At 35.2% G+C, this 27754-nt stretch overlaps 1 protein-coding gene across 1 annotated transcript in view; it reads right to left on the bottom strand.

Annotated features, from left to right (window-relative positions):
• The window catches only part of HDX (highly divergent homeobox), a 257563-nt gene that overhangs the window by 194395 nt on the left and 35414 nt on the right, over positions 1-27754 (bottom strand). Inside the window, exon 3 of the mRNA XM_027608559.2 lies at positions 22553-23668. Coding sequence (XP_027464360.1) covers positions 22553-23668 — 1116 coding nt within the window. The remainder of the gene's footprint in view (positions 1-22552; positions 23669-27754) is intronic.

The following is a 27754-nucleotide window of genomic DNA, read 5'->3' as shown; positions in this document are numbered from 1 at the left end:
AGGAATCAAAAGCAAAAATGAATTATTGGAACTTCAAGATAAAAAGTTTCTAAACAGCACAGGAAACAATCAACAAAATGAAAAGGCAACCTACAGAATGAGGGAAGATATCTGCAAATGACATATTGGATAAACTGTTAGTATCCAAATTATATGAAAAATATATCAAACTCAATTCCCAAAAATCAAATAATCCAGTTAAAAAATGGACAGAAGATATGAATAAACATTTTTCCAAAGAAGACATCCAAATGGCTAACAGACACATGAAAAGATGTTCAACATCTCTCATCATCAGAGAAATAAAAATTAAAACTAGAATGAGATACCACCTCACACTTGTCAGTATTGCTAAAATTAGCAAAATAAGAAAGAACATGTGTTTACAAGGATGTGGAAAAAGGGGAACACCCCTACACTGTAGGTGGGAATGCAATGTGGTGCAGCTACTCTGGAAAATAGTATGGAAGTTCCTCAAAAATTTAAAAATAGAACTACCCTATGATTCTTCATATAATACTACTAGGTATTTACCCAAAAAATGCAAAAATACTAATTCAAAGGGATACATGCACCCCGATGTTTATAGCAGCATTATCTACAATAGCCAAATTACGGAAACTGCTGAAATGACCATCAACCAAGGAATGTCTAAAGAAAAAGGGGTATATGTATATAATGGAATATCACTCAGCCATTAAAATGAATGAAATCTTGCCATTTGCAATGATATGAATGGAGTGAGAGAGTATTATGCTAGTAAAATAAGTCAGTCAGAGAAAGAAAAATACCATATGATTTCACTCATGTGTGGAATTTAAGAAACAAAACAAATGAGCATGGGAGGAAGAAAAAGTGAGGAAAACCAAGAAACCAACTCTTAAGTATAGAGAACAAACTGACGGTTACTAGAGAAGTGGGTGTGGGGATGTGTTAAATAGGTGAGGGGAATTAAGGAGGGCAGTTGTGATTAGTCACCTAATTGTACACCTAAAACTAATATTACACTGTAGGTTAACTTAGTAGAATTTAACTAAAAACTTAAAAAATAAAAAAGAGCCACATAATCATTTCAATAGATGCAGCAAAAAGCATTTGACAAAGTAAAACATCCATTCATGACAAAAGCCCTCAACAAAGTAGGATTAGAGGGAACATATCACAACATAATAAAGCCCATATAGGAAAAACCCACAGCTAATATCTTTCTCATTTGGGAACTTTCATACCATACTCTCAAGAAGGGATAAATCATCTCAACTGGAAATCAATAAAAACAGAAGATTTGTACTACAATATAGACCAAATGGACCTAACAGACCTATACAGAGCATTGTATTTGACAACAGCCCAATACAAATTCTTCCTAAGTGCACATGGAACATTTTCCAGGTCAGGCCATATGTTAGGCCACAAAACATGTCTTAGTAAATTCAAGGAGACTGAAATTATACCAAATATCTTCTCACCACAATGGTATGAAACTGGAAATAAATAAAAAGAGGAAAAGTGTAAACACAAATACATGGAAATTAAACAGTACTCTCTTGAATAACCAATGGATCAATGAAAAATTTAAAGGGAAAAAAATCCTGAAACCAACAAAAATGGAAATACAACACTCTAAAATATATAGGATGCAGCAAAAGCCATTTTGAAAACAACATTTATAGCAACAAATGCCTATATTAAAAAACAAGAAAGATCTCAAATAATCTATTTCTATGCCTCAAGGAACTAGAAAATGAACAAACTGAACCCAAAGGTAGCAGATGGAAGGAAATAATGAAAAGAATAGAAATATATAAAATAGAAAACAGGAAAATCAGAAAAGATTAACAAACCTGAGTTTTTTTTAAATGACAAATAATTTTAACAAAACTTTACTTAGATTAACTACAGAAGTGAGAGTAAGGCCCCAAATTAACAAAATTATAAGTGAAAAATAAACCATTACTACTGACACCACAGAAATGTGAACAGTAATAAAAGACTACTATGAACAATTATACACTAACAAACTGAACAACCTAGAAGAAATAGAAAAATTCTTAGAATCATACAACCTACCTAGACTCAATTAGGAATAAATGGAAAAATTGAACAGACCAATTACTCATAAGGAAAATGAACCCACATTCAAAACTCTCCCAACAAAAGAATTCCCAGAACCAAATGAATTCACTGGTAAATGTAGTAAACATTTAAAGAAGAATTAATAGCAATTCTTCTCAAAATCTTCTAAAAAGTCCAAGAGGAGGGAACACTCCAAAACTCATTTCATATAGGCAGCATTACCCTGATACAGAAAAGGCAGAAAAGGGCACTACCAGAAAAGAACACTACAAGCCAATACCCTGATAAATATAAATGCACAAATTCTCATTAAAATACTGGCAAACCAACAAGGATATGAAAAGATGCTTAACATTAGTAATAATTACAGAAATGTAAATCAAAACCATAATGAGGTATTGCCTCACACTCACTCACTCTGGGGGCACATTAAAAAAACAGTTGTTAGGATGTGGAGAAACTGGAACTGTTGTGCATTGTTGGTGGGATATAAAATGGTGTAGCTGCTATGGGAAACATTATGGCAATTCCTAAAAAAAATTAAAAATAGAATTACTATGTGATCCAGCAGTCTAATCCCACTGCTTGGTATATATCCGAAAGAATTAATAGCAGGATCTTGAAGAGATATTTGCCTGCTATGTACATTACAGAATTATTCACAATTAGCTAAGAGAAGTAAACCAAATATCCATCTTTGGTTGAATGGATAAAGAAAATGTTGTATGTACATACAATGTATGTCTGTATACTTTGTATAGAGTCTCAAGAAAAAGAAGGAAATCCTGCCCCATTCTACCATATGGATGAACCTTGATAACTTTGTGCTCTATGAAATAAACCAGCCACAAAAAGACAAATACTGTATGATTCCACTTATATGAAGAAGCTAAAGTACTCAAACCCATAGAAACAGGAAGTAGGGTGGTGATTTCCAGGGGATAGTAAGAGGAGGAATTGGGGAATTGTAGTTCAATGGGTACAGAGTTTCAGTTTTGGAAGATGAAAAAGTTCTAGAGATCTGATGCATAACAGTGTGAATAAAATTAACAATCTAGAACTGTACATGTAATAATAGGTAATATGGTGAATTTTATGTTATGTTTCTTACCACAATTAAACAACAACAACAAAACACTACTAAAGCTCATTCAATAAGAAATAGATAACATGAGTAGTCCTATATTAAAGAAATTATAATCCCACACTGTAAACTCCAGGCACAGATGGCTTCATTAGTGAATTCTATCAAACATCTGAGGAAGAAATAATACCAGCTATATACAAACTTTTACCAAAAATTGAAGAGGAAAGAATACCCTGTAACTCATTTCATGAGGTTGGCATTAATCTTATAAACAGACAGTTTTACAAGAAAACTCAGATTAAAAAAAAAGATGCAAAATTCTAAACAAAATTTTAGCAAATCAAATCCAACAATATAGTAGAATACTACATCATGACGATGTGGGGTTTGTCCCAGGAATGCAGGGTTGGTCTTAACTATAGAGAACAAACTGAGTGGGGGGATGGGCTAAATGTGTGATGAGTATTAAGGAAGGCACCTGTGATAAGCCCTGAGTGTTATATATAAGTGATGAATCACTAAATTCTATTCCTGAAACTAATATTAGTTTCTATATGTTAACTAATTGGAATTTAAATAAAAATTTGAAACAAGAAAAAAATCAATGTAATTCACCATATTAATCTTTTAAAAGTTATCAGAGATGACCGTCACAACCCTCATGAAGTACAACCAGCATATTCTACAAGGTACGCAATAACTGTTTGGTATTTTGATGCAGATGAGAGAGCACGAGCTAAAGTAAAATATCTAACAGGTGAAAAAGGTGTGAGGGTTGAAATCAATAAGCCTTCTGATTCCATCAGTAAAGACGTCTTATAGAGCCTTTAATCCAGCAATACCCCACTTCACCTACAATAATTGTTGACACTCTTTGTTAACTTGTGAATACAAACAAATGGGATAAAGAAAAACAGAAAAAAAAAGTTATCAGAGATGCAGAAAAATCACTTGATAACATCTAATATCCATTCATGATAAAAACTTTCAGCAAGGGGTGCTTGGATGGCTCAGTCAGTTGAGCATCTGCCTTTGGCTCCAGTCACGATCCTGGGGTCCTGGGATCCAGTTCTGCATTGGGTTCCCTGCTCAGTGGGAAGCCTGCTTCTCCCTCACCCTCTGCTGTTCCCCCTGCTTCTGTTCTCTTACTCGCTCTGTCAAATAAATAAATAAAATCTTAGGGAAAAAAATAAAAACTCTCAGCAAACTACAAATAGAGAACTTCTTTAATCTGATAAAGGTTATCTCTAAACAATTTCAACTAGTATCATACTTAATGGTAAAAGACTGAATACTTTACCCTAAGATCAGTGACAATACATGGATGTCCATTTTCAACACTTATCTCCAACATTCTACTGGAAATTCAAATTAGTTCAATTAGGCAAGAAAAGAAAAGGCATCCAGATCACAAAGGAAGAAGTAAATCTATGTTCACAAAAGACATGATTATGTAGAAAATCTAGTGGAATCTACGAAAATAGCTATTGGAGCTGAGTGACTTTGGGAAGAATATGGAATAATAATATACAAAAACCAACTGTGTTTCTATATAATAGCAACAAACAATAAGAAATTGAAAACAAAAAATCAATGCCACTAACAAGAGTACCAAAAATATGAAATACTTAGGGATTAATAATAAAAAAATATAAATGGTTTGTATACTAAAAGTTATAGAGAAAGTAAAGACCTACATAAATATGGGCGCCTGGGTGGCTCAGATGGTTAAGCGTCTGCCTTCGGCTCAGGTCACGATCCCAGAGTCCTGGGATCGAGTCCCACATCGGGCTCCCTGCTCCTTGGGAGCCTGCTTCTCCCTCTGCCTCTCTCTCTCTCTCTGTCTCTCATGAATAAATAAATAAAATCTTTAAAAAAAAAGACTTGCATAAATAGATTAATATACATTATTCACAGATTCTTAGTTAGGATTATAATTTTTTCTAAATTGTTCTATAGTTTCAATACAGTTCCCCCCAAAATTGAATGTTTTTTGTAGAAATTGACAAAAAAATGACTTAAAAATTTATTTAGAGAGTATAGAAAGACAAAGGCACTAGAATAGCCAAAACAATTCTGAAAAAGAACAAAGTCAGAGAACTCACATTACCAAATTTCCAGATTTACATACAGTAATCAAAACAGTGAGGCATTAGCTAAAGAATGGACATATAGAATAGAGAGCCTAGAAACAGACTCACACAACTGATGTTTCAAAAAAGCAATTCATTGGAAGACAGATAGATTTTTCTGTTAAACTCTGCTAGAACAACTGGACACCTGTTTTTTGTTTTTTTTTAAGATTTTATTTATTTTTTGACAGAGAGAGAGACAGCAAGAGAGGGAACACAAGCAGGGGGAGTTGGAGAGGGAGAATCAGGCTTCCCACAGAGCAGGGAACCTGATGTGGACCCGATCCCAGGACCCTGGGATCATGACCTGAGCCGAAGGCAGATGCTTAATGACTGAGCCACCCAGGTGCCCCGGAAACCTGATTTTTAAAAATGAATAATATGTGTACCTAACACTTTGCATAAAAAAAAACTCAAAATGAATCAGGCTTAATTACACACACATACACATTATATTTAAACAAAGTTATAAAACTTCTAGAAAAAATATAAGAAAATGTGCATGTCCTTGGGTTTAGATGAGTTTTTAGATACAGTAAAAAAAAAAAGCACAATCCATGAAAGAAAAAAAAATGGTATTTTATCCAAAATTAAACCTTAAGAGAAAATTCACCAAATGCCAGCATGTGATCTCTCACACCCCACCCCACCTGCAGCCACCCCACCTCAGTGGTGAGCAAAGGAAGCCTGAGAAAAACTGAGACACAGTAGAGGGAGGCTGGTGAAGGCCCTAAGTTTAAATCTTTATGTCCAAGATATAAAAATTAAAAATAAACTAAAATAGAATACCAGCAAACCAAATTCAACAGCACAATAAAAGTATTTTTCACCATAATCAAGTGTGATTTATCCCTGAGATGCAAAAATGGTTCAACATACACAAATCAATGTGATACAATGCATCCATTAATAGAATGAAAAATCATATAATCATGTTAGTAGATGCAGAAAAAGCATTTGACAAAATTCAACATCTGTTAATGCTAAAATGTCTTAAATTAGGCATAGAAGAAAGAGATCTCAACATTTAAAAAAGCCATATATGAAAAGTCCACAAATAGCATTATACTCAATAGTCAATGGTTTAAAGCTTTTCTTCTAGGATCAGGAATAAGACAGTGGTGCCCACTCATCACACTTATTTAACCTAGTACTGGAAATCCTAGCCACAGCAATCAGGTAAGAAAAGAAAAAGGCATCAGAATTGGAAAAGAAGACATAAAATTGGCTCTATCTGGAGATTACATGATACTATATATGGAAAGCCCTAAAGACTTCACACAGACAAAATGCTAGATCCAATCAACAAATTCAGTAAAGTTGCAAGAAAAGAATTAACATATAAAAATCAGTAATATTTCTATACACTAACAACAAATTGAAATTTGAAAAGAAATAAAATGATCCCATTTTCAATGGAATCAAAAACAATAAAATACTTAGGAACAAACTTAACCAAAAGGGTAAAATACTTCTACTCTAAAAACTACATGACATTGATAAAAGATATCAGAAAAAACACAAATAAATGAAACAGTATCCTATGTTCATGTTTTGGAAGAATTAATATTGTTAAAATGTCCAAACAACCCAAATCCATCTATAGATTCAATGCAATCTCTATCAAGATTCCAATGGCATTTTTTTTTTTACTAAAGTAGAAAATAATCCTAAAATTTATGTGGAACCACCAAAGACCCCAAACAGCCAAAGCACTCCTGAGAAAGAACAAAGCGGGAGGCATCATACTTCATGACTTCAAGCTATATTAAAAACTACAGTAATCAAAACAGTTTGATACTGGCAAAAAAACACATAGACGAATGGAATAGAATTGAGACCATAGAAATGAGTTAATGCATATATGATCAACTAATATTTAACAAGAAATCCAAGAATTTTCAATGAAGAAAACACAATCTCCTCAATAAATGGTGCTGGAAGAATTGCATATTCACTTGCAAAATAACGAAACCAGACTTCTATCTTATGCTACTTACAAAAATAAACTCAAAAAGGATTAAAGACTTAAAGGTAAGATTGGAAGCCATAAAACTCCTAGAAGAAAAGATAGGAAATAAGCTCCTTGACCTGGGTCTTGGCAATGATTTCTTTTGTATATGATACATAAAGCACAAGTAATGCAATAAAAAATAAGTAAGTGGGACTAGGGGCACCCAGCTGGCTCAGTCAGTGAAGCATGTGATTCTTTTTTTAAGATTTTATTTATTTATTTGAGTGGGAGAGAGAAAATGAGCAGGCGGGAGGGCAGAGGGAGAGGCAGACTCCCTGCTGAGTGGGGATCCTGACATGGGGCTTGATCCCAGGACCCTGAGATCATGACCTCAGCCAAAGTCAGACGCTTAACTGACTGAACCACCCAGGTGCCCCAAGCATGAAATTCTTGATCTTAGGGTTGTGAGTTTGAGCCCCATGTTGAGTGTAGATATTACTTAAAAATAAAATCTTAAAAAAAAAACAAGTGGGACTACATCTGTGCTTGTAGATGGCATGATTGTATATATAGAAAACCCTAAGGGATCCACTAGTGTTTATCATAATACTTTAGTTCAGCACACTTTCAGGATATAAGTTCAGTATACAAAAATCAATAAAAAATAAAACTAAGAAATTCCATCTAAAATAGGATCAAAAAATTATATACTTAAGAATAAATTTAACAAAATAAGTGCAAGCTTTAACTACTGAAAAGTAGAACACATTGTTAAAAAATTTAAAAAGGTGTAATAAGTGGAAAGGCATACATGTTCATGGATCTGAAGACAGAATATTATAAATATGGCAAAACTACTCAAATTGATCTGCAGACTGAACATTACCTCTATTAAAATTCTAGCTAAGTTTTTTTTTTTGCAGAAATTGATAGGCTGAACCTAAAATTCATATACAGATCTGAGGGATCCAGAATAGCCAAAATAACTTAGAAAAAGTAGAACACAGTTGGAGGACTCGTATTTCTCAATTTCAAAATGTACCACAAAGCTACAGCGACAAAAATAGCATGGTACTAGCAAATAGTGTGATATTAGCATAAGGATAAACATATATATCAATGAAGTAGAATTGAGGTCCTGAAATAAACTCTTACACATAATTAATTGATTTTAAGAAGGTTGATAAGCCCATCCAAAGGGGAATGTATCATCTTTACAACAAATGGGGATGGGACAGCTGGATATCCATAAACTAAAGAATCCAGATAGACTCCTGCCTCACACCATACACAAGGACTATCTCAAAACAGATGAAAATCCTACATGTAAGAGACACAAGTATAAAATCCTTAGGAAAAAAAAAAGTAGGAGTCAGTCTTTGTTATTCTGGCTTATGATACAACACAAAAATACAAGTGACAATAGAAACAATAGATAAATTGAACTTCATCAAAATTAAAAATGTTTCTGTATAAACAATTCCCTTGAGAAAGGCAAAATATGAAGCGGGAGAAAATATTTGCAAGCCATATCTCTGATAAGGACTGGTGTAGTAAATATGTAAATAATTGAACACTTACAATTCAGTAAGAAAAAAATAAACAATTGAAAAAAGGAGAAATTATTTGCAGACATTTTTCCAAATAAGATATTCAAATGGCCAATATGCACATCAAAAGGTTACATCATTAGCTATTAGACAATGCAGATCAAAAATTCTATTAGATATTTTACACCAATAATAGTAGTTATAATCAATGACTGATATAACAATTGTTGATCAAGATAGGGAGAAACTGGACACCTTATATAATGATGGTGGGAGTTTCATGTGGTACAGCTACGTCTGGGAAAATTTTGGCAGTTCCTCAAAATTTTAAGCATAGATTTACAAAATGAATTAGAAATCCACTCCCAGATATATACCCAAGAGATTTGAAAACACGTCCACACAAAAATTTGTGTACAAATGCTCCTAGCAGCATTATTCATAAAAAACAAATGTGGAAACAAACCAAATGTCCATTAACTAATGAACAGATAAACCATACATGCTATTTACACACAAGTGAATATCATAGAAAAATATAATAATGCAGTGCTGATACATATTACAACATAGACAAACCTTGAAAACATGCTAACTGGAAGAAGCCAGTTACAAAAGGCCACATATTGTATAAGTCCATTTAAAATATCCAGAATAGAGGTGCCTGGGGGGCACCTGGGTGGCTCAGTCAGTTAAATGTCTGCCTTCAGCTCAGGTCATGATCCCAGAGAAGCCCCGCTTCGGGCTCCCTGCTCAGTGGGGAGCCTGCTTCTCCCTCTCCCTCTGCCTGCCACTCCCCCTGCTTGTGCTCTCTCTATGTCAAATAAAATCTTTTTTAAAAAAGAGAATAGAGGTGCATGAGTGGCTCAGTCAGTTAAGTGTCTGCCTTCGGCTCAGGCCATGATCCCTGGATCCTGGGATCAACCCCTGCGCTGGGCTCCCTGCTCAGCAGGGAGTCTGCTTCTCCCTGTCATTCTGACTGTCCCCTCTGCTCATGCTCTCGCTCTCTCTCCCTTTCTCTCTCAAATGAATAAATAATAAAAACTTTAAAAAAAAGATGCAAAAAAAATATCCAGAATAAGTGAATTCATAGAGACAGAAAAATAATTAGTGATTGTCTAGTGCTGGGATGGGGGATTTGGCATGCTAATGGATAGGTAGTTCATTTTTGAGGTGATAAAATATTCTAAAATTAGGTTGTGGTGCTATTTGAACAACCCTGTGAAAAAAATGACTCAACTGTATAATTTTAATGTGTGAATTCTATATTATATGAATTTTGTTTCAATGAATTTGTTCACAAATGATCCCTGGTAACTATACCCATTCAAAACATATTACTATTTTTTTAAGTCAAATATTTGCCTGAGAGTTATTTTAGCAAAGTCATTGATTACTGACCTTCACTTTTCTCAGATCACAATACCATTTGTATTGGTTGAGAATTCCATGATTTTAAAGTTTCTACAACTATTAAATTTTCATATTGATTTTTAAAAATATACTGAAGTTCACAAATACTTAAAGAATGTTGGAGTGCACTACCAAAGCACTTTCACTGATAGAGATGCATTGTTTTATAAAGTACCTTTTAAAGAGTCATTAAAGGTTCCTAGAAACAAACAAAAAAAAAAACAAAAACAAAAACAAATAAAGGAAACTCAAAGTACTCTACTACTATTAATTCCTAAGTCCTTATGAAGTCGATGAGAGATGGAAATACAGTTAATTGGTAAGCCACTTTAATAACTGCAACAAAATACCTTGTATTTATAGCACCTGTTTCCCACAATGCTCCATTATCTTCATTTAATGATCATCAATTATTAATTTTCAATCATCACAGTACTCTTAAAATAAATAGGTGAACTGACATAGACATATCGTAAAAAGTGAATGGCACTTTGGAGACCAATATGGCCACAATGTGGCCCCAAAGGAGTGAATTAAGTCTAGAAAGGTTTTGGTTTTTTGTTGTTATTGTTGTTGCTTTAAGACAGAACTGGAAAGGAGAGAAGCTAAGATGATAGAGTAGTAGGAGGACCTTAGGCTTGACTCATCCTTTGAACACAGCTATATAAGTATCAACTCATTCTGAATACCCAAGAAATTGATTTGAGGACTGCCAGACAAACTGCACAACTAGAGGGAGAGAAGAGGCAACATCATGGAAAGAAGGAGATGCAAAGATGTGGTTTGGGGGAGAAAAAGATTGCAGGTGCTGAAGAGGTGAGGGAGCCCAAGTCACCAGCAGGAGAGAGAGGAGCATACAGGGGATCACATAAGGAAAACACTTCCCCAAAGCTATTGACTGGGGGAAAAAAAAGAGGGGCTGATTTTCCTGAGGTTTTGCAACTAACAGGGCTCAAAGACAAGTTCAGAGGTCTTCAGTGTGGCTGGTATAGACCCCTGAGGGCACCACAGTGCTCCTGTAGAGAAGGCAGGCAGATACCTTGGGGGCAGAAGACACAATCTGAGGATCCCACGGGACACACTGGTTGAGATGGTTCCCCCTTCTTGGAGTGCATCTGAGAGAGGTGGCATTGCCTTTCCTGGGACAAAGGAGCTGCAAGGTGCCTTTCTCTCCCCCAGCCCTCAGCATAGGCAGAGAGGCACCTGCTAAGGGCAGCTAACCTAGATACTGGCTCTTTACTGTACTTTACTCCAAACCCCACACTCCTGAACTTTGGTGCGAATGCCCTTCTGGGTCAAACTTGCATCAGTCCCAGCACAGCAAGACCCTCCGCTAGACCAGTGTGGGTCACCACCACACCAAGTTCCTAAAGTTTGGAGTTTTAAAACTCAGCCAGCCTGGCCAGGATTGAGCCCAATGTGCACTGTGCTGCTCCAGGTGAGCAAGCAACCCAGACACAGACAGCATGAAGGCAGCAATCTGAAGAATGACTGGGATTCACAAAGGGAAATGGTTATCTCTTCTGGGAGGGCTTCCCAGACAGCAGCAAGTGCAAACTCCCCTCTCCAGGAACCAAGGAGATGGCTGGTGCCATTTCTGGCCCCATCCCCCAACGTAAACTGACATCAGTAAACAGCAGTGTGCCAACACTGGCTGACTAAACTGCTTACACCAAGCACCCCACCCCCCACCCCCTGCACTCTCCTGGTACTGCTTTTCTTGGGCAAGTGTGCCTGGGAACCAGCAGAGCGGGCTCTGCTGAGAGAAGATCAGCACATACCCCCAAATGCACCATGTCCACTGACCATAGAGTCTGAAAAGCTTCAGCTCTAGTAGAAATAGCATCAGGACTCTTTTAACAAGTGGACAAGAGCATACCTAGTTAAAACTTGCCACACTCTGGCCAAGATCCAAACACTCCCCACTGAGGCAAGGAGAAACTCTGCAGAGGACTGACCTGAGAGATAGAGTAGCCACAACACAGCAGCAGAGTGCACACAGCATACACCAGAGACACCTGCTGAAGCACCAGGCCCTGGATACCATATGACCTCTTTTCCATAAAACCATTACCCACAGGAGCAGAAAACAACAGGATTTCCTAACACAGAGAAAACAGAGACCTAGACATAATGCCAAGAGAAGGAATTCATCCTAAAAGAAAGAACAATATAAAGTCATGGCTAGGGATCTATTGAAAACAGATATAAGTAATATGCCTAATCGAAAATTTAAAGCAACAATCATAAGGATACAGGGTGGGCTTAAGAAAAGCATAGAAAACATCACATAATCCCTTACTGCAGAAATAAAGAGCTAAAAGCTGATCAGGATGAAATGAAATGAAAAATGCAGTAACTGAGGTTTGAAACCAGCTGGATATAGTGACCACAAGGATGGAAGAAGCAGGGAAAGAATAAGTGATATAGAAGATAAAATTATGCAAAGTAATGAGGTTGCAAAAAGGAGGGAAAGAAAAATCTTGGATCATGAAAGTACACGAAGGGAACTCAGTAACTCCATAAAGAATAACATTCATATCATAGGAATCCCAGAAGAAGAAGGGCAGGAAAAGGGAGCAGAAGGTTTATTTGAAGAAATTATAGCTGAAAACTTCCTTAATCTGTGGAAGAAAACAGACATCCAAATCCAGGAGGCACAGAGAACTCCCATCAAAATCAACAAAAGCAGGCCAAAACCAAGACATATCATAGTTAAATTTGCAAAATATAGAGATAAAGAAAAAAAATCCTAAAAGTGGCAAAGCAAAAAGGTCCCTAACTTACAAGGGGAGACAAATAAGGTTAGCAGCAGATTTCTTCACAGAAATGTGGCAGGCAAGAAGAAAGTGGCATATTACAGTCAACATGCTGAATGGAAAAAAAAATATGCAGCTAAGAATACTCTATCCAGCAAGACTATCATTCAGAAGAGAAGGAGTGATAAAGAATTTCAGAGACAAACAAAAACAAAAGGAGTTTGTGACCATTAAACCAGCCCTGCAAGGAATATTAAAGGAGAGTCTCTGAGTTGGAAACAAAGACCAAAAGTGACAAAGACTAGAAAGGAATAGAGAAAATCTCCAGAAACAAGAAAACAAGTAATAAATGTCACTACATTCATAGCTATCAATACCCACTCTAAATGTAAATGGACTAAATGTCAGAATGGATAAAAGAAACAAGACACCCACCTGTATCTTTTTTTTCTTAGAGTATTATCTGACTCTACTAAACAAGCTTTCTTCTTTACATTTTCTTTCTTTTTTTATTAACATATAATGTATTGTTTCAGGGGTACAGGTCTGTGATTCATCAGTCTTACACAATACACAGCGCTCACCACAACACATACCCTCCCCAATGTCCATCATCCAACCACCCCATCCTTCCCACCCCCCTCCACTCCAGCAACCCTCAGTTTGTTTCCTGAGATTAAGAGTTTCTTATGGTTTGTCTCCCTCTCTGGTTTTGCCTTCTTTCATTTTTTCCTTGCCATTTGCAATGATGTGGATAGAACTAGAGGGTATTATGCTAAGCAAAATAAGTCAATCAGAGAAAGACAATTATCATATGATCTCACAGATATGTGGAATTTGAGAAACAAGGCAGAGGATCATAGGGGAAGAGAAGAAAAAAGACCCATCTATATCTCTATGCTGCCTACAAGAGACTCATTTTAGACCTAAATACACCTGCAGATTGAAAGTGAGGAGAGAAAGATTTATCATGCAAATGGATGTCAAAAGAAGGCCAGAGTAGCCATACTTATATCAGAGAAATTAGATTTTAAACCAAAAATTGTGACAGTAGAAGAAAGGTAGCATCATAATAAAGAGGTCTATCCAAGATCTAACAATTGTAAACAATGATAGACCCAAATTGGGAGCACCTACACATATAAAACAATTAATAACAAACATAAAGGAACTCATTGATAATACAATAACAGTAGTTACTCTAACACTCCTCTTACATCAATGGACAAATCATCTAAAAAGAAAATTAACAAGGAAGCAATGGCTTTGAATGACACAGTGGACCTGATGGACCTAAGAGATATCTTCCGAACATTCCATCCTAAAGCAGCAGAATACAGTCTTTTCAAGTGCACATGGGACTTTCTCCAGAATAGATAACATACTGGGTCACAAATCAAGCCTCAACAAATAAAAAAAAATTGAGATCATAGCATGCATATTTTCTGAACACAATGCTATGAAACTTGAAGTCCACCACAAGAAAAAAATTGGAAAGACCAAAAATACATGGAGGATAACGAACATCCTACTAAAGAATGAATGGGTCAACCAGGAAATCAATGAAGTAATAACATGGAAACAAATGAAAATGAAAACACGAAGGTCCAAAACCTTTGGGATGCAGCAAAAGCGGACATAAAATATAAGTATGTAGCAATACAGGCCTACTTCAAGAAGCAAGAAAAATTCAAATAAACAACCTAACCTTAAACATGAAGGAGCTAGAAATAGAACAACAAATGATGCCTAAAGCCAGCATAACAAGGAAAATAATAAAGATTAGAGCAGAAGTAAATGATATAGAAACAAACAAAAAAAAAGTAGAATAGCTCAATGAAACCAGGAGCTGATTCTTTGAAAACCTTAATAAAACTGATAAACCCCTACCAGACTTACCAAAAGAGAGAGAGAGAGAGAGAGAGAGAGAGAGAATGGACCCAAATAAATAAAATCACTAAAGAGAGAGGGAAAATCACAACCAACACCACAGAAATACAAACAATTATAAAAGAATGTTATGAACACTGTATGCTGACAAACTGGGCAATCTGGAAGAAATGGATAAATTCCTAGAAACTTACAAACTATCAAAACTGAAAGAGGAAGAAATAGAAAACTTGAACAGACTGATAACTAGCAGAGCAATTGAATCAGTAATCAAAAATCTCTCTGAAATCCCATGGCCAAGTAGCTTCAGAAGTGAATTCTACCAAACACTTAAAAAAAGAGTTAATACCTATTCTTCTCAAACTGTTCCAAAAGGTAGAAATGGAAAGAAACTTCCCAAATCATTCTACAAGGCCAGCATTACCCTGATTCCAAAACCAAAGACTCCACAAAAAAAGAGAACTACAGGCCAATATCACCAATGAACATGGATGCAAAAATTCTCAATAAGTTACTAGCAAAATGAATCCAACAATATATTAAAAAATCTTTCAACTGGAATTTATCCTGGTTTGCAGGAGTGATTCAATATTACAGCATCCATCTGGAAAACAGTATGGAGGTTCCTCAAACAGTTGAAATTAGAGCTACCATTCGATCCAGCAATTGCACTACTGGGTATTTACCCCAAAGATACAAATGTAGGGACCCGAAGGGGTACGTGCACCCCAATGTTTATAGCAGCAATGTCCACAATAGCCAAACTGTGGAAAGAGCCAAGATGTCCATCGACAGATGAATGGATAAAGAAGAAGTGGTATATATACACAATGGAATATTATGCAGCCATCAAAAGGAATGAGATCTTGCCATTTGCAATGACGTGGATGGAACTGGAGGGTGTTATGCTTAGTGAAATAAGTCAATCAGAGAAAGACATGTATCATATGACCTCACTGATATGAGGAATTCTTAATCTCAGGAACAAACTGAGGGTTGCTGGAGTGGTCGGGGGTGGGAGGGATGGGGTGGCTGGGTGATAGACATTGGGGAGGGTATGTGCTACAGTGAGCGCTGTGAATTGTGTAAGAATGTTGAATCACAGATCTGTACTTCTGAAACAAATAACACAACATATTTTAAGAAAAAAGAAAAAGAAGAAGATAGCAGGAGAGGAAGAATGAAGGGGAGTAAGTCAGAGGGGGAGACGAACCAGGAGAGATGATGGGCTCTGAAAAACAAACTGAGGTTTCTAGAGGGGAGGAGGGTAGGGGGATGGGTTAGCCTGGTGATGGGTATTAAAGAGGGCACATTCTGCATGGAGCACTGGGTGTTATGACCAAACAATGAATCATGGAACACTACACCAAAACAAATGATGTAATATATGGTGATTAACATAACAATAAAAAATTTAAAAAAATATTACAGCATCCATTCTTTTTTTTCCTTTAAAATTTTGTTATGTTAATCACCATACATTACATCATTAGTTTTTGATGTAGTGTTCCATGATTCATTGTTTGTGCATAACACCCAGTGCTCCACGCAGAATGTGCCCTCTTTAATACCCATCACCAGGCTAACCCATCCCCCCACCCCCCTCCCTCTAGAACCTCAGTTTGTTTTTCAGAGTCCATCATCTCTCATGGTTCGTCTCCCCCTCCGATTTACTCCCCTTCATTCTTCCCCTCCTGCTATCTTCTTCTTCTTTTTTTTTTCTTAACATATATTGCATTATTTGTTTCAGAGGTACAGATCTGTGATTCAACAGTCTTGCACAATTCACAGCACTCACCATAGCATCCATTCTTGATAAAACCCTCAACAAAGTATGGATAGAGGGAACATACCTCAACATCATAAAGACCGTATACAAAAACCACAAAGTTAATATCATCCTCAATGGGGAGAAATTGAGAGTTTTTTTCTTTACGGTCAAGAACAAGACAGGGGTTGGCCACTCTCACCACTGTGATTTAACATAGCACTGGAAGTCCTAGTCTCAGTAAGTAGACAACAAAAGAAATAAAAGGCATCAAATCAGCAAGGACAAAGTCAAAATTCCACTATTTGCAGACAACATGACATTCTATGTAAAAAACCCAAGAGATGTCACCAAAAAAATTGTTAGAACTGATAAACAAATTCACTAAAGTCATATGATACAAAATCAACATAGAGAAATCTGTTTCAGTTTTATACACCCATAATAAAGCAGCAGAAAGAGAAATCAAGGAAATGATCCCATTTACAATTGCACCAAAAACCATAGGATACCTAGGGATAGACCTAATCAAACAGGTAAAAGATCTGTACTCTGAAAAGTGTAAAACACTTATGAAAGAAATTGAGGAAGACACAAAGAAATAGAAAAATATTCCAGGCTCATGGATTGGAAAATCAAATATTATTAAAAATGTGGATACTGGAGCGCCTGGGTGGCTCAGTCATTGGGTGTCTGCCTTTGGCTCAGGTCATGATCCCACGGTCCTGGGATCAAGCCCCACATCGGGCTCCCCACTCAGCGGGAGGCCTGCTTCTCTGTCTCCCACTCCCCCTGCTTGTGTTCCCTCTCTCACTGTGTCTCTCTCTGTCAAATAAATAAATAAAGTCTTTAAAAAAATGTGGATATTACCTAAAGCAATCTATATACTTAATGCAGTCCCTATCAAAATACCACCAGCATTTTTCACAGCACTGGAACTAACTATCCTAAAATTTGTATGGAACCACAAAAGACCATGAATAGCCAAAGCAATCTTAAAAACAAAAGGAAAGTTGGAGATATCACAATTTCAGACTTCAAGTTATATTACAAAGCTGTAGTAATGAGGACAGCATGGGACTGGTAGAAAAACACACATAGAACAATGGAACAGAATAGAAAACACAGAAATGAACCTACAACTATATCAACTAATATTCAACAAAGGAAAGAATATCCAATGGAAAAAAATCTCTTCAACAAATGGTGGGAATACTGGACAGGAACATGCAGAAGAGTGAGATTGGACTAATTTTTTACACAATACACAAAAAATAAATTCAAAATGGATTAAAGACCTAAATGTGATAAAGGAAACTACCAAAATCCTATAAGAAAAAGCAGACCATAAACTCTTTGACATTGGTCATAGCAAATTCTTACTAGAAACATCTCTGAAGGTGAGGGGAAAAAAGCAAAAATGAATTATTGGGACTTCACCAAGATAAAAAGCTTCTAAACAGCAAAGGAAACAAACAGCAAAACTAAAAGGCAATCTATGGAATGGGAGAATATATTTGCAAATGATATAACTGATAAAGGGTTAGTATCCACAACATATAAAGAACTTATGAAAATCAAAACCCAAAGAACAAATAATCCAGTTAACAAATAGGTAGAAGACATGAATAGACATTTTTCCAAAGAAGACATACAGGTGGCTAACAGACACATGAAAAGATGCTCAATATCACTCATCATCAGAGAAATACAAATGAAAACTACAATGAGATATCACCTCACAGCTGTCAGAAACATTAAAATTAACAACACAGGAAACACCAGGTGTTGGTGAGGATGCAGAGAAAGGGGAACCCTCTTACACTCTTGGTGGGCATGCAACCAGTACAGCCAGTCTGGAAAAGAGTATGGAGGTTCTTCAAAATGTTAAAAATAGAACTACCCTACCATCTAGCAATTGCACTATTGGTATTTACCCAAAGGATACAAAAATACTGATTTGAAGGGATATATGCATCCTGATGTTTATAGCAGCATTATCAACAATAGCCAAATTATGGAAAGAGCCCAAATGTCTATCAATGAAAGCATAAAGAAGAAGTGGCATTTATACACAGTGGAATATTACTCAGCCATAAAAAGTATGAAAACTTGCCATTTGCAATGACATGGATGGAGCTAGAGAGTACTATTTGAAGAGAAATAAATCAGTCAGAAAAAGACAAGTACTATATTATTTCACTTATATGTGGAATTTAAGAAACAAAACAAATGAACATGGGGGAGAAAAGAGAGAGGCAAACCATAAAACAGACTCTTAACTATAGAGAACAAACTGAGGGCTGCTGGAGGGCAGGTGGGTGGGGGTATGTGTTAAATGGGCAATGGGTATTAAGGAGGACACTTGTGGATGAGCACTGGGTGTTGTACGTAAATGATAAATCACTAAATTCTACACCTAAAACTATTATTACACTGTATATTAACTGGAATTTAAATAGAAACTTGAAAGTACAAAAAAAAGTGTATACAAAATGAAATAAATTGGTCTGTAAAGAAAAAAATTAGAAGTGAACTATGGTATCCTGATATAGCCACCCCCTGACAGTTTCCTTACTACCACTTCAACACTTAATATTGAATTCCCAAGAGGTTCCAAAACAGAGCTTCCTTTCAGCATCCTCTAGGATTCCTTCAATTTGTACTCACTCACCTAGATCACTTGGAACTAGACTATCTTCCAGGAATAGGACCTCAGCTTGAAGATACCTGGTGTAACAGGAAGAAGAGGCAGATATCTCTGTTATATATCCTAAAGTCAGAAACTAATGAGAATTGTTTGTAGTTTCATAGCTAGAAAGTTGCCAATATAGCCATAGGTTCTATTTTTCTTTTCTTTTTTTTTTTTAGATTTTATTTATTTTTTGAGAGAGAGAGATAGTGAGAGAGCACAAGTGGGTAGGAGAGGGAGAAGCAGGCTCCCCACAGAGCAGGGAGCCCAATGCAGGACTCGATCCCAGGACCCTGGGATCATGACCTGAGCCGAAGGCAGACGCTTAACTGACTGAGACACCCAGGCGCCCCATAGGTTCTATTTTTCTAAGTCCTCACCTAACAGTAATATAGCTTGGTAATAGAACTTCAACAAAATCTTATAGAATAACTACCATGGGCTAAATGTTTATACCTCAGCTGAATTCATATGTTGAAACCTAATCCCCAGTGTGATCGTGTTTTGAGGTTGGGCTTTCGAGAGGTGATTAGGTCATGAGAATGGAGCACTCATGAATGGGATTAATTTCCTTGTAAGAGCGAACCCAGAGAGCTCCTTTGCCCCTTTTGCCATATGAGGACACAGTGAGGACGGTCATTTATGAAGTAGGAAGCATCCCTTTACCAGTTACCGAATCTGTCAGTGCCTTGATCTTGGGTTTCTTGGCCTCCAGAACTGTGAGAAATAAATGTTTGTTGTTTAATCCACCCAGTCTATAGTATGTTTGTTATAGCAGTCCGAATGGACTAAGACATTTTCATGGACTACACTTCCTCAGGCTGCTTTGATTTCTCCAGATCTCAACTAATTAAAAGAAAGGTGGGGCAAAGTGATGCCCCAAGTGTTCTCTGTAAACACCCTTTACCATACTGTCTAAGGTCAAGTTGGAGAACGTCCAGTATAATATAAATAAGAGTAAGTACATCGATTATGGTAAAGTTGATGGCTAATCTCCAGTCTTTTTTCAGCCAGCACTATAGCTATTTCTTCAACTACCCTGTCATAATCGTGGACTCTGCAATATTTTACTTGAAATTGAATGTAAAGGAGACTTGGACCAGCAGATCTTCATTAACTTTCCAACTACAACAACAAAAGTAAAGTTTATGTGCCAGGGAATGCACAAGTAGCCTTGCACTGATTGTGACATAATCATGTCACAGCTTTCCTGTGAAATAGATATTATTAACTACATTATACAAACTGAGGACACATTTACACAGAGAAGTTGTGTCACTTGCCTGAGGTCACATAAGTGGGAAGTGGCAGAACCTAAATTTGAATCCAAGTCTATCAGTCTCTAAGTCAATGCTCGTCATTGTTATGTCAGACTGCCTTTCTTTAAAGAGATTACTATTGGGTGCCTGGGTGGCTCAGTCGTTAAGCGTCTGCTTTCGGCTCAGGTCAGGATCCCAGGGTCCTGGGATCGAGTCCCACATTGGGCTCCCTGCTCAGCAGGAAGCCTGCTTCTCCCTCTCCCACTCCCCCTGCTTGTGTTCCTGCTCTCGCTGTCTCTCTCTGTCAAATAAATAAATAAAATCTTTAAAAAAATAAAAAAATAAAGAGATTACTATTCAAAAATTTGCTAAGTTTTATTCCTTTTAAAGAGTTTCTTTTATATAAAGGAAATTTAATTCATTTAAAAGTTCTGTCAGAAAAAAAAGACTATAAAAAGGCATAGGTTAAGTTATTTTTAAGGGAGTGTTTGGCTTATGAAAAAATAAAAATTAAACTGCACTTTCAAGCTTCCAAATAATTCTAACACACTTGAAATAATTAGGCTGTTAGATAAAGCAGAAAAATATACACATGATATATTTCTTAGTCGGAATACTGGTTCTGTCATGTACTTACTGGCTATATGATCCTGGACAAGTTATTGAAATATATATAAAATACCTATATGTCCAGAGTGGCCTATATGTCTAGAAGATTAAATGAAATCAGGTACATAAAGTGACTAATGATGCTTGGTGTGTGGAAGTCCTTCAAAAATGGTAAATTTTATTGTCATTAATATTATTAAGAACAACACTAAAGGGGTAAAGAAGTACAAAAGAGAAGGTGAATTAAAGCTGGTTTTGTAGAAGATTTTAATGGTATGATTCAATGTTACTTTAAGCATGCTTTAGAAAAGAACAAACAGAAAAAATGAGTAGATTCTCTATAATAAATGAATACTAATGATGATGATAGAGTCCTCTTATGTTAGGGCTAGGCACCAGAGAGATTCTTCCTATACTCTGTTACTGTTTTTCATTTTGAAGCAGGGAGCTATAAGATGGAGGGAGTTAAGAGAAACTGGTTCCTTATATTGGTTGAGAATAGCCTGGAAGGACTTTAAGTCCACATTAAACCTAAATACTGTGGTTGAAAAATTCAAAGGGTCCAGCCAGTAGCAAGGAAAAATAGCAAACTTCCATGCCCTGCTATTCAAATTCTCAGAAACATTTTTTTCAGAGAAATCTATGGCCTTAGGAGATATTCTGAGGTGGGCCTCCACATACATCACTGTTGAGATTATTTAAAGCACATCTAAACAACTGAATATGTGAAATAGTGAAGAAATAATATTTATTTTTTGCACAGGACTAAAGTTGCTTTAAATTTTACTCTGAATGTCTCTTCCCTACAAACACTTTTAAAACTTGATCAACATTCCACTTGATGTTTTAGTAAAGCATTTACTTTTAGAAAAAGCAGTTGGCTGAGTTACTGCATACTCTGACTTCTTAGCCATCATCTCTTGGGGAAATGATTGACTTGCCTTGCCATGTATCCAGAGAAAGCACCACTCATCTGGTGACAGCTTCCCAAACTTCAACTAAAAGCCATTACAGGAATAATCTATGTTAAAGGGGCTGAGAAGAATCAATTTAGTCCTATTTTAGTGATGGGAAATGCCATGCTTCCCATAAGACTACTATTTCCTAAACAAAATAGTTTTAAATGTCAGGAGAAAGCTTCCATGATTATATTCCATTGGGGGAAAACTCACCATTTTAAACATGACAAAGAAAGCACAAGATTCTTCAAAGGTACGAAACCACCACTTTGAAGCAAAAATTCTCAAATTACTTCAGAATAGGAGTTAAGTGAGCCAGGTCTCACGTTTAACTTGATATCAAACACAGCTTTTTATACCAAACAAAACTTTTTAAAAACATATAAAATAAATGCATACTTTACCTGGTAATTGTTTTGGTTTTGTGATAACCTCAATTGGTTTGATGATGCAAAATGTGAAGAAAAATTACTCCGTGAGGGATTTGTATTACTGTACATTGTGGTAGCTACTGTATGTAATGAGGTCCGTGGTGTCAAATGGTAGTCTCTGTTTTGATACAGTACATTGTCTGACAAATCTCTAATATTCACCATTTGTGAATTTGGCATATTTCTTCCTGGTCCAGGCAATGGTGTACTTTGGTTCTCTGTTCCAAGGGATCTGCCACTTTCATAAAATCTTGAGTAGCTTGGTATCTGTGCTCCCATCGATGCCAACTCTTCCTCTTTGGCATACTCATCATCAGCATCTCCAGTCTCCATTGCAATAGACAAACAAGTTCCTTCTGCTGAACTAGGCTTCTGTGGGGCATTTCCTCCCAGAATTCTCTGAGGGTAATCACTAACAGCCAGTGAAAATACCTCACGGATTTCCAAGTTTTGTGTTCTACAGTAAGGGTCTCTAATAGGTGGCTTTTGCCCACATAAGTTATGTGATGCTAGACCTGTGTGTTCAGGCTTATATGACCTTTGAACTCCAACTGGTTCAATTTTGCAAGGTCGGTGGCACACAGGTGGCTTTTGAGGTACCATCATCTCAGAGGCTTGCACTGAAGAGCTTCCATAGTTCTTCTTTGTGTGACTGTATACTGAATTTCCAGCATTTAGCACACTTGTCTGTCTTGACAAGATAATTGTTTTTTCACCTAAGAGCAGAGAGGCATTTTTACAGTGCGCTACTTGTCTTTGAACAGGAATGTGCAACTGAAACTCAGTATCATTTTTACTGGCCGTTTTCTGAATAGGAATTTTATGTGCTTCTGTAAGTTGTGTATCTGAATGTTTGGTTGTCCCTTGCCTACCTGATGAACTTGATGGACTGTATGTGCCAGTTACAATGACATCATTATTGGCAGATGTCCAAGAAGACTGTTGGATTGACGGTCGAGTGATGTTAACTACATTCCTGACTGTAATGTCTGGAGATGTCAAAGAGGTACCAGGAAGAATTCCTGTTGTTGCTGCTCCTGATTCAGAATTCTTACTACTCATTTTTCTTCTCTTATTGCCAACCCACGTCTGTAATGATAAAAAATGACAATATGGAAATGTTCTTAAAAAAAAATAGGAAAAAGCACTTTCAATGTGATAAATTGTATTCTCATTTGTCATAGAAGTAAGGCCTATACAAATTTAAGACACTACATCAAAAACAAATGATGTACTATATGTTGTCTAATTGAATTAAAAAAAGAAATAAAAACAAAAATAAATAATAAAATAAATAAAGCAAAAAAGATACAATAAAAGAAAAAGTAACTAAAGTATACAGTAAAAAAAATAAAGTATAAGTTCAGACATGTTCAAGAACTTGCTCTTAGTAAATATCTAGGAACTTTGATAACAGAATTGTATTATTGCTTCTTTCCTCAAAATCCACTCAATTAATCTATAGCAAGAATCCTAAAAATGTTTATATCCCTTGACCTAATAAATCCATTTCTAGGAATTTATCCTTAAAATAATCATAGATTTATACAAAGTTTATATGCAATTATGTTCATCTTATATTTAACAGTGAAAAATTGGAAGCATACTAAAGTAGGACATTTAATGACATTGGAAAATGTTCATAGTATTATTAAACAAACTTATAATCTTCAGGTTTAACAACTTCTGTTCTATGAATATATCATGACTTGGTTAATTTAATATTGCAAGATATTATTGGGTTATTTTTAAAATTATTCACTATTATAAACCATACTGAAATACATGTCATTGTATATGCATCTTTGTGCTAATTAATCATTGAACATTATATCAAAAACTAATGATGTACTAAAAAAAAAAAGGAAAGTGTTGGGCTTTTTGATGCTTTCAAAATACCCTCCAACGTATAAGAGTTCTGGTTTCTCCACACCCTCAACAATATTTTGCATTATCTTTTTGTAGTATTTACTAGCCTAGGAGCTAATATAAGGTATATAATTGCTGCTTTCATTTGAATTTCTATGGTTACTATATTACTTTAATAAAATTGCTTATCCATTAATTTTATTCATTTTTATATTGGGGTATTTATCTTTTTAAATTGATTTATAAAAGCAATTTTTTTACTAGAGATAGCAACACTGTCACAGTTGCAAATATTTTTCCCAGTTTGTCATTAATTTATGGTAGTTATTTCCTTCTTTATATTTTTCTCTACTTACCAAATTTTATATAGTAAATGTGTATTACTTTTATAAACAGAAAAATCATTATTAATAAAAATAATACAAGAAGTTGGCATTCAGGTTTGATTACAAAATATGTACTTTAGTAGTATTACACTCAATCATGATTATACAATAAGAAATATGCAATAAGAAATATTATAGTCCATGTGATCAGTAAACCTTATAACTATTTTAAAATGCATAACATATTATAAACTATCAAAACACATTATTACAAATTTAAAAAAATAAAATAAGTGAAAATATTAAATAAACTAGCCCTTCACAAACATGGTGCAGGGTGTATTTGGTTAACTTTTATGTGATGTGTTTCTGAAGACCACAAAAATTTCTCAGTTTTTGATGTTTATACAATATATAACATTAATGTTGCTATAATACTATAAATAAAAGCTAGCATGTACTGAATCCCCATTACATGTTTTACATATGTTAGTCTCTTTGATTATTTTTTCTAATTGTACAGATGAAAAAACTGATGTTCAGAAATATTAACTAGCTTGTAGAAGGATATCCTGTCAGCAAGTGATGGAGCAATGATTCAAAATCAATTTTACTTGACCTCAAAGCACATTCTCCTTCCACTATGGCAAGAAACTCCTGAAATGGTCATCTTTGTTGGCCATTTTATTTTTATAATTAGTATTTCTCTAACAAGGAAAATGTTCCAGAGATGTAGATGCTCAATTTTGTTTCACATGAGGCTATGGGAATTTTAAACTCACTCTCATTTAGTTTTACTAAATGGCAGAGGTGAGAATTACAAGCAAGGGATAAATAAATATAAATGTCAAAGGAGAAGGAGGCAGAGTAGAAAAAGTGAAAGGTTTTAAAATATATACTTAAAAGAAATATTTAAATAGAAATATTTTTGGATAAATATAATTTCAAGGTATGGTTCAAAAAGGTGAATTTTACAAATATTCAAAATAAGTTACTGTATCATGGTTTTTCAAGTATGTAAAATATGCATAGGAAGCATAATGCATTTGTTCATAGTTTTTAAAAATGTACAATCATTACACTTAAAAACTTTCAAGCACAGTGAATTTGTAACATTTGAACTCAAGAAGTACTATGTCTGGAGGGCAGCTCTGGGCAATATTTCTAAGAAAACAAATAAATGTTCTCATTACTATAAATTCCTTAATGCAGGAAGTTTAGGAGTGATCTTAGTGAATTGCAAATTTATGGCTTATTTTAATAGTTCATATATATATAATGAACTGTAATGATATATATAATGAACTGTAATCATTCATATATATAATGGACTGTAAAACTATTAAAATAAGCCATAAATTCGTAATATATTTCTATATATATAGTTACTTATATAGTTTTTAGATATTTACATTACATGCTCATAAAAAAGTAAAATGCACTAGAATATCATGTGCATATGAAGCTCAGCTATCTAACAATCTCACTTGTCCAGAACACAGCCAACACAGATATCACAGGATATATGTACCTTATTAAAAGCACAACCTTTGACCTTAAAACACACTCTCTCTTAGTTTATATAAGATTTCACCAAATCTGGTATTCTAATCTATAACAAATTAGAAATAACAAAATAAGCAGAGCATTGGTGACAGAGATTGCTATTGGAGGCAACTTGATAGCACCGAAACAGAATGTCCATGAAATTTTGCTCACTAAAAAGGAGAAGAAACAACATACAAGAATTAATGTGAGAAATAATTGAATAGTTTGGAGTTCTTTAGTGAAGGAGAAAATCACCCCATATAGCTTACCATGTTATGAGCATTATTATTTTATAGCACAATGCAATAATTCATTTTCATAATGAAACTCTGAGTCAAAAAGTAAGCGTTCAATGATTTTCAATATTTTCCTTTGAAGTTAAAGTGAGAAAGTGTATACTTAAGAAATATTTTCAAAATTCTGAAAATAAAGAAAATTTATTGCGTGAGCATTCCCAATAACTGAATTTTCTCTTAAAGCCATTCAGTTACAGGATCCAAAAATTACCAGTGCTTGTAGAATATAAATGATTCTCATTGCAAATGCCTCATTTGTTGAGAGAGAAAATGGGTCAAACAAAATTGACATGATGAGAATTTGGGGTCTATAGCTAACAAAGCAATACTACATAAAAAAGAAAGACATTAGGTCACCAGTTCATAAAATTCTCTTTTAGTTCTCTCTTTGAAATTCAGTCTTCATTGCTTCTCAGCCTTCTGGCTAAGATCAAATGAAATTCACTGTCTCCAAACATGTTTTCCTTTTTCTATACCTCTTTCTTTGATTCTCTGTTCCTTTACTCTATTTTTTGCATGGATTTTTTAGCCTTTTAAGTTCATTTTACATTGGGATCAGGTTCTCAGTACCATGGGATTTTAGTTCTGAGGAAAAACACAGCAAATACTATATTAAAATAATAAAGAAAAGTCTCTTTCAAGTAGAACATATAGACCTAGCAAAATACTGAAAGCAGGGGAGGTTATAGAATGAGTCTATAAACAACTCTCTTCTCAGACTGGAGAAAGCAACCAAAATTGTGTTGGAATTTAGATTAGGGAGACTGAATTTCTATACAACTTACACTCTTTTAGAACAGAGAGAATGAATCTGTTTTAGACAATTCTTTAAAACTTAAATAACATTTTACTTGTAAGTTTACAATCTAGGAATTTATTTCCCTCATTCTAATTGTTTTAGATTTCATACCATTTGGAGCATAAATATAAATCTTTGTATTTCAGCACTGTCAATATTCAAGTACAATCAAGTAAGTTATTGGGGGGAAATTCCAATAACAAACTGGAAATATGAAAAGTCACATAGTCCATAAGCAGCTGTCTGAGAAGGCTTTTCACTTTTAAGTAATGATAAAATAAAAGAAAAAAAAGAAGAAGAAATAAAAAGAAAAAGGAAAAAAATTTACTCCCAAAAA

Source organism: Zalophus californianus, chromosome X (assembly GCF_009762305.2).
Source record: "Zalophus californianus isolate mZalCal1 chromosome X, mZalCal1.pri.v2, whole genome shotgun sequence".
NCBI classification, from domain to species: Eukaryota; Metazoa; Chordata; class Mammalia; order Carnivora; family Otariidae; genus Zalophus; species Zalophus californianus.
This window is presented reverse-complemented; position numbering and strand designations above follow the sequence as displayed.